Source organism: Uranotaenia lowii, chromosome 3 (assembly GCF_029784155.1).
Source record: "Uranotaenia lowii strain MFRU-FL chromosome 3, ASM2978415v1, whole genome shotgun sequence".
Classification (NCBI taxonomy): domain Eukaryota; kingdom Metazoa; phylum Arthropoda; class Insecta; order Diptera; family Culicidae; genus Uranotaenia; species Uranotaenia lowii.
This window is the reverse complement of record NC_073693.1, coordinates 153,297,458-153,306,634: the sequence shown is the minus strand read 5'-3', so window position 1 is coordinate 153,306,634 and position 9,177 is coordinate 153,297,458. Positions and strand designations below refer to the sequence as shown.

General features: G+C 44.7%; 1 protein-coding gene across 1 annotated transcript; it reads left to right on the top strand.

Moving 5' to 3' along the window:
- The first annotated feature begins 1,822 nt into the window (after positions 1-1,822).
- On the top strand, positions 1,823-7,883 carry LOC129752745 (uncharacterized). Its single transcript, XM_055748514.1, has 3 exons — positions 1,823-4,309; positions 4,373-6,104; positions 6,178-7,883. The coding sequence occupies exons 1-3, from the start codon at positions 1,823-1,825 to the stop codon at positions 7,881-7,883; spliced, it is 5,925 nt and encodes a 1,974-aa protein (XP_055604489.1).
- The last annotated feature ends 1,294 nt before the right edge of the window (positions 7,884-9,177 follow it).

The following is a 9,177-nucleotide window of genomic DNA, read 5'->3' as shown; positions in this document are numbered from 1 at the left end:
GCTAGGTGAATGCGAAAATGGTAATATTTACCTTTTTGCTAGGTGAATGAAAAAAAGGTAAAATTTACCTCGAAAGAGGGGTGGAAAAAAATCATCTCGAAAAAAGGTAGATTTTACCTTTTTATTATTTTCCGTGCACTTAGCCCTATATAGAAAGGCAGATTTCGAGAGCACGACCGGGAGAGCAATCGATTTTGTTCGATTTAGGCTCTCCCGGGGGGTTGTGCTTGCTTGCGAGAAAACGTTTGAAAATCTGGTCGAATTCCGACATCTTTTAGTAAATTCGGAAAACGTTGCTACAAATTTTTGAAAAACCACATAAAAAGCATATCAATCGATTGTAGAGATTAAAATCTATCGTTAGGCATATAAAAAGTGGGCAGGTTGGATGAAAAGTTTTAAGCAATCACGATAACAAAATGAGAAACGCGCGCATCGTAACAGCCGGGTACGATAACTATGATTTTTTTCATGTTTTCATTCTCGTATTACGAATAGCAGTAATATTTGAGATACTATGTGTATTCAGTGAAAATGATGATCTTGTTATCAAAATAAAACTAAAATTTGAATTTTGAAAATCGGTTCAATTAAGAATGAGATACAACGCTGCAAAGCAAAAGTTTGAAAAAAGAAGCTTTTTTCGGAAGTTCCAGGATCGCTAGGACCGAAACTTCTACATGACACTCAATTTTAATATATGATTGGAAAGGTTTATTTTCCACAATTTCAAAACATATAAAATAATTTCAATACGCCAAAGCGAGCAGAAGATATGGGAATTCTGAGAAGACATCATTTTCGGGGGTTTTTTTCCGTTCGGAGCATAATCCAGACGTTCGGATAAGTTATACCAACTGAAATTTTACAGGTTCAGAAACTAGAATAAATTTCCTAACTAATGGAACCTGGTATACCTTCAAACATGTTTTAGACGGCATCAAGGCGAACTCTGATCGTGGAATCTGCGATCTCTTCGCCCAAAAATTTTCCAGTATCTTAACTTCAGCTTCAACATCCCCAGAACATTTAGCTAGTGCTGTCAGGAACATTTCTCCATTGGGCTTCTCAATAAATGGTATTGAAATCGAGGAGGCAGTCATCTCTAAAGCAGCTGTTGCCACGGATTTAATCATCGATAAAGTGTTAGAAGCTAAGCGTGTAGGAGGTAAAAAGAGAGAAGAATAAATAGCGGAAGTAGAAGATAGGAAGAGAAGCGAAAAAGTAGTTTGTCAGATTGGTGGAGATCGAAATCGCTTTATTATAATCAACGTGGTATAAGCCGGAGTGATTACTCGCTACAATTATAGTTTAGTGTTTTTGAAACTCGTGAATTGCCTGTGGTAACGATTGGACTTGAGAAGTCAAAGATATCGAAAACCATCGTAAGTGGAAAAAACCAGCTAATTTGTGAACTTTGCCTAAAATCTTGTCTAATTCTATAGGTTAGGTTACGTTGGCAATATCACCTCGTTCACTTGCTTTATTTGCCAATATTGTAGTCGCAAGACGAATCGTAAGTTACCATCAGATAAATATGATTTGTACCTTATTTAAAACATCATTCCTAACTCTAGATTTGCTCTACCAGAGTAACAACCACGTTGATATCTAAAATTAGATTGTTGTGCGCCGAGTATACGAGTCGCCACTGATATTGTAAGTAATAATTGCTTCCCTTTTGAAATTGTATCCTAATAGAAAACCATATTTCTAGCTTTAAAGCATAATAAAAACATTATCGCTAACGGAACGGTGGTGTTGAAATTTCGGCGGCAACAAACTTTAAAGAATATCAACATCCGGATTCGGGAGGAGCAAAATGTCCTGCAACCGAATCGCAAACGTTGATGGAAATGATGAGACGCATCATAACTGCATGATGTGCTCAAAACCTGACGACGAGCAGACCATGGTGGCCTGTGATGTGTGTTCCAGGTGGGGCCATTTTTCGTGTGTCGGAGTGGATTCGTCAATCAAAGATCATCCATGGACATGCGCGGATTGTAGCGCTGCAGCTAAAAAAGGAACGTCATCTCGTTCAAGCAAGTCCGGGATGTCATCAGCTTCACGACTCACTCTTCGGATGAGAAAGTTGGACGAGGAAAAGGACGTGCAAATGCAAATTCTGGACGAAAAGGAAAAAGTGCAGCTAAATAACGTCGCCAAAAAATACGCTTTGCTGGCACAAGAAGCTTTAGCTGAAGACGGCGATGTGAGTGTTCGGAGTAGGAGAAGTTTGAAAAGCACCGACAGTAAGGTACAGCAGTGGTTATACCAAAATCCGGTTCTGCAGATGGGTACGGCAGTGGCAGAAACAACCCAAGCACCATCTGGCATCAATGCAGGTATTGGTAAACAAGCTGGGACCCAGCTGCCAGCAGTCACTTCAACGAACAACGCCGTCTACACTGGAGCAATGAAGAAGAATAGGCCAGGTATGTTGCCGACGACGCAAGTGAACCCCGGTAGTGCCGAAGCTTTGCAGTTCCCTGCATATTTACAGTTTTTGCCACCAAATTCTTTTGTCCCACAAATGACATCCACACTCCACCAACCAATTGTAACGGGAAACAATTACCCGGCTTTTCCCATGGTGTCATATTGTACGGGAGCTCCGATAGTTTCGAGTTTGCCAACCATTGGGACCAAAGTCAAACAACCGAACATTCCCGCCGGCTACAATCAACAATGGGAACCAGTGCCCCCGCCAGTGAATGCCGTGCCATTCCCTGTTGCCCATCCGATTACGTCGATGGCTCACAATCAACCGATGGAATATCAACCGAGATATCAGCATCCGACGAATTACGACCAAGGAGCAAGAGAACACGACGGGAACTGGAATCGATTCCAACGTCAGCTAGCGGCCAGGCAAGTGGGCTATAAGGAGTTACCAGTTTTCAATGGCAATCCCGAGGATTGGTCACAGTTTATTTCCAGCTATCGGAACTCAACCAGTGTTTGTGGCTTTTCGGATTCGGAGAATCTGCTGCGATTGCAGAAGTCGCTCAAGGGAAGCGCACTCGACGCGGTTCGGAGTAATTTATACGAACCTGCGTCGGTTCCACTGGTGATGTCAATGTTGGAGAATTTATTTGGAAACCCGGAACGACTAGTACAAGCTTTGCTGCAGAAAGTCAGAAGCACGCCCGCACCTAAACCCGACCGGCTTGAGACACTCATCAATTTTGGTGTTGCGGTTCAGAACCTGGTGGGCCATATGAGGTCTGCGAATCTACGGTCACATCTGACCAACCCCAGCCTGATGCACGAGCTTGTGCAAAAACTTCCAGCAAATTATCGTCTTGACTGGTCTTTGCACATGAGAAGAATGGACAAAGTGGACTTGGAAGTTTTTTGCGACTACATTTCGGTTCTTGTCTCAGCTGCCAACGATGTTACGTTCACGTATGAAGCTCCATCGAATAGATCAACGAAACCGGAAAAGAAAGATCGAGACACGGCCTTCATTCACACTCATGTTCAACCACAGGAGGCACGTAGTGATCGTTTCACCAAAAAGGAACAACCTCGGCTGCAGAACGAATCAAAACCGTGTTTTGTCTGCCGTAGTACTACGCATCGAATTCGAGACTGCCTGGACTATAAATCGTTAACAGTCCCCGATCGTTGGAAGCTAGTGTCTGAGCACAAGTTGTGCCACAAGTGCCTGATTCCACATGGGAAGTGGATTTGCAAATCGAAGCGCAGGTGTGAGATCGCTGGTTGCGATCAGGAACACCATACCCTACTACACCCAGGTCAACCGAAGGAGAGCTCTTCAGCGACGATTGCATTTCATCAGCAGATGAAATCGGCTACATTATTTCGAATTGTGCCGGTTATTTTGTACAACGGAACAGCCAAACTGCATACATTCGCCTTCCTCGACGATGGTTCGTCGACAACGCTTTTGGAACAATCCGTGGCGGATCAGCTGGGTGTTAATGGTGTTCACCTTCCGCTCTGTATGATCTGGACAGCGAACGTGACTCGACGTGAAAACAGCTCAAAAAAGGTGAATCTCGAGATTTCTGGATTGCGCAGTGAAAAGCGTGTACCACTTCAAGGCGTACGCACGGTTGAAAAACTCGACCTTCCGGTGCAATCGCTTTGCTATGATTATTTGGCTCGACGATATCCCTATTTGGGAAAACTGCCAGTGGACAGTTACCAGGACGCAATCCCGAAAATATTGATTGGACTGGACAATTTCAAGGCTGCAGTTCCAGTAAACAGACGTGAAGGTCAAGCACACGAGCCGGTGGCGTTGAAATCCAGAATAGGATGGACGATTTGTGGCAACGTTAGTGGTTCCAGCAAGTGTTCATAAGTACTGAAGGTTTCTCCGTCTTTGCACATCTCTGAGTGTCCAGAGGATAAAAATCAGCCCAATTTGCACGATCTCGTGAAAGGATTTTTCGCTGTTGAACGCCTGGGCATCTCGGCGACCCCAGTCGCGCAATCAGGAAACGATCGACGGGCGGTGGATATTTTGAACAGAACCACTCGTTTTCGTGAAGACGGGCATTACGAAACGGGCCTACTCTGGCGCTACGATAAGTTTAGCTTTCCCCCGAGCCGTAGTATGGCAGAAAGGCGGAATCAATGCCTACAGCGAAAATTGGGTAAGGATCCCGAGTTACGTGTGAAGGTGAATAAGCAGATACAAGACTACCTGGCCAAAGGGTACGCTCATAAAGCTAGCGAACAGGAGTTAAATGAGTCAGACCCCTACAGAACATGGTATCTTCCGATTAGCGTGGTCACCAACCCAAAGAAGCCTGGGAAACTACGCATCGTCTGGGATGCGGCAGCGAAATCCGGAAACGTTTGTCTGAATGATATGCTCCTGAAAGGTCCGGACATGTTAACTGCGTTGCCGACTGTTTTGTACCGTTTCCGGCAAAGACAAGTGTGCGTTACTGGGGACATTCGAGAAATGTACCACCAGGTGAAAATTCGACGGGAAGATCAGCAAGCGCAGAGATTTTTGTGGTCCGAGGAACCGAATTCGCAACCGGAAGTGTACGTGATGGACGTGGCCACGTTCGGTGCTACGTGCTCACCCTGCTCGGCACAGCACATAAAGAATTGGAACGCTAAACGATGGGAGGAGCAGTATCCAGAAGCAGTCGAGGCCATAATCGAGGGCCACTATGTGGACGACTATGCGGATAGCAGGGACACCCTGGAAGAAGTCGTTGAACTTACCCAAACGGTTCGTATGATACACTCGTCAGCAGGTATGGAGTTAAGGAATTTTCTATCGAATTCGAGTCAAGTTCTCTCTCAACTCGGACAAGAATGTGTTACGGAACCGAAGCAATTTAGCGACAATACAGTGTACCAAAGCGAACGCGTACTTGGTATGACTTGGTACCCAGACAGCGATCAGTTCGGCTACAGAGTTCTGCTACGGGATGATTTGCAACAATTGATTGCCGGAAAATTAATTCTTTCGAAAAGAATGATATTGAAATTCGTCATGAGTCTGTTTGACCCTTTAGGCTTACTTGCGCATTTGTTGATACAGGCCAAGGTGTTGATCCAAACGTTGTGGAGAAACTCTGTGGGCTGGGATGATCCAGTTCCACCGGAGATCGAATCACTATGGACGAGATGGTTAGATGTGTTCCGAGAGATGGATGTAGAGAGAATCCCACGTTGCTACTTTCCCCATTATGCGAAAGATAGTTATCAAACGTTGCAAATGCACGTATTTGTTGATGCAGGAGAGAACGCATATTCAGCTGTGGCATACTTCCGGATAGTTGACTGTGGACAGCCTCGATGTATTTTAGTGTCTTCCAAAGCCAGAGTGGCTCCATTGAAGCCGTTATCAATGCCCCGCTTAGAGCTAGAAGCAGCAGTAATCGGTAGCCGAATGTCAAAATCAATTGCCCAAGGACACTCTATTCCAATCAAGAAAAAGTTCTTCTGGAGCGATTCCAGCACGGTATTGTCATGGATCAAGTCGGATGCCATGAAGTACCGGCCGTACGTGGCGTTTCGAGTGGGTGAAATCCAAGAACTGACCAACGTTGATGAGTGGCGCTGGGTCCCTACCAAAGAAAACGTAGCGGACGAGGCGACAAAATGTGGGAAAAGGTCCCTGTTTGAAATCGGATAGCAGATGGTTCATCGGGCCAGAGTTCCTGTACCTTGCTGAAGCGGAATGGCCACAGAAGGTGGTTAAGCCAGTTGAGATCGTCGAGGAACTGCGACCGATACATGTGCATCGAGAAGTGAAGGACCAGCTGTACGATTTAGGAAAGTTTTCCAAGTGGGAACGTCTTTTGCGAACCGTGTCGTTCATGTTCAGTTGGAGGAATCACGTTAGAAAAACTGGCCAGGTGAAAAAAGCAACTACGGTAGGCGAACTGAGACAGATTGACTTCGAGTACGCTGAAAGAGCTCTATGGCGTCTTGCTCAAAGTGAGGCGTACCCGGATGAAATCATCATATTGGAAAAACTCAAGTCGGATCCCAAAAACTTAAGCTGCAAACTGGAGAAAACCAGTCCTCTTCGTAAGCTGTCGCCGTTTGTAGACGAAACGGGAATTATAAGAATGCAGAGCAGAACCGAGTATTCGCCGTTTGCTGCGTATGATGCCAAGTACCCTATCATTTTGCCCAAAGGTCATCGTGTGACGGAGTTGCTAGTAGATTGGTATCACAGAAAATATGCGCATAGTTACGGTGAGACCGTTGTGAACGAGTTGCGGCAAAAGTTCTACATTTCCGAACTCAGAGCCGTTGTACGTCGGGTGGCGAAAGGATGCTGTTGGTGTAAGGTGTACAAGGCAAAACCGGAGGCGCCACGAATGGCGCCTCTTCCGGAAGAACGAGTGACACCGGGAGGAAGGCCGTTTTCCGTAGTAGGCATCGATTACTTCGGTCCATATTCGATCAAGATTGGGCGATCCAACGTCAAGAGGTGGGTGGCCTTATTCACCTGCCTGGTGGTGAGAGCGGTGCACCTGGAAGCGGTCACGTCATTGTCAACTGAAGCCTGTAAGCTTGCTATACGCCGATTCATCGCACGCCGTGGACCCCCACTGAAGGTGTTCAGTGACAATGGCACGAACTTTGTCGGCGCGAGTCGCGAGCTCCGGAACGAAATAAAGATGCTGAATGAAGGGTTAGCTTCGACGTTCACGAACGCGGAAACCGAATGGCTCTTCAATCCCCCTTCCTCTCCGCACATGGGCGGTGCGTGGGAGAGGATGGTGCGCACGGTGAAGGTGGCAATGAATGCTTTACATGAATCTCGTTCTCCGACAGACGAAGTCTTTGTCACTGTTCTTTGTGAAGCGGAATCCATCGTCAACTCCAGGCCGTTGACACACCTCCCCTTGGAAACAGCTGACCAGGAATCTTTGACACTCAACCATTTTTTGCTGCTTAATTCCCATGGTGCTAAACAACCAGAAAAGCGTCCAACCAGCGAACGAGAAGCATTGACCAGCGGGTGGAATCAGTGTCAGAAGCTGCTAGATACGTTCTGGCAAAGATGGGTGAAAGAATATCTCCCAACACTCAATCGAAGGACGAAATGGTACGATGACGTGAAGCCTATAGTAATCGGTGACCTGGTATTCATAGCTGATGATGGTATTCGTAACCGTTGGATCCGTGGCAAGGTTGTACGTACAGTTCCAGGGAAAGATGGAAGAACGCGTCAGGCCTATGTTCAAACTGGAAACATGGGAATCATGAAAAGACCGGTGGCGAAGCTGGCAATCGTGGACGTGAGAGAATCGGGTAAAGCTGCTGATCCGGAGCATCTTTACGGGGCGGAGGATGTTGCCACGGATTTAATCATCGATAAAGTGTTAGAAGCTAAGCGTGTAGGAGGTAAAAAGAGAGAAGAATAAATAGCGGAAGTAGAAGATAGGAAGAGAAGCGAAAAAGTAGTTTGTCATATAGACACTTTAATTTCATATAGTCTGGCAAAGAGAATGACGGGAGCCAATCGAACTGTCATTGGTGCGGAGCCAATCGAGCATTCTACGATAATGTTCAAGCTCTTCATAACTCTCTTCAGTTTCAAAATAAAAAATAGTTTCTCAAATTCGTAAATAACATGCTTTTTTTGTCACTTCAACTCGAAATCGCTTTTGAAAAATATATTATGATCTATAGGTGAAAAAATAGTGAAAATTAAGCTAAATAATTTTAGTTTATGTTATCAAAATTCCAGAAAAGCCTTGTGAATCACAATACTTCAACCATGATTTTCCAATATTTAGAAAGTTTCCTCGATTGGCTCCCGCGAATGACAGTTCGATTGGCTCCCGTCATTCTCTTTGCCAGACTATATGAAATTATAGTGTCTATAGTTTGTCAGATTGGTGGAGATCGAAATCGCTTTATTATAATCAACGTGGTATAAGCCGGAGTGATTACTCGCTACAATTATAGTTTAGTTTTTTTGAAACTCGTGAATTGCCTGTGGTAACGATTGGACTTGAGAAGTCAAAGATATCGAAAACCATCGTAAGTGGAAAAAACCAGCTAATTTGTGAACTTTGCCTAAAATCTTGTCTAATTCTATAGGTTAGGTTACGTTGGCAATATCACCTCGTTCACTTGTTTTATTTGCCAATATTGTAGTCGCAAGACGAATCGTAAGTTACCATCAGATAAATATGATTTGTACCTTATTTAAAACATCATTCCTAACTCTAGATTTGCTCTACCAGAGTAACAACCACGTTGATATCTAAAATTAGATTGTTGTGCGCCGAGTATACGAGTCGCCACTGATATTGTAAGTAATAATTGCTTCCCTTTTGAAATTGTATCCTAATAGAAAACCATATTTCTAGCTTTAAAGCATAATAAAAACATTATCGCTAACGGAACGGTGGTGTTGAAATTTCGGCGGCAACAGCAGCAGCGAAGCTCAAGAATTCCTTTCTTACGAGCCCGGACGGGATACCAGCTGCTTTTTTGAAAAGTTTCATACCTGTTGACCCCTGCTGACCCCTATTCGGCTCATTTTTCAAGCTTCGCTTGATAGAGCCATCTTCCCTCTACTATGGAAGGAAGCTTTATTACATGTTCCCGGTTCATAAAAAAGAAGATAGGAGAGATATTAACAATTACCGTGGAATCTCTGCTTTATGTTCTATTGCCAAACTATTTGAATTGGTGGTCTTGGACGTC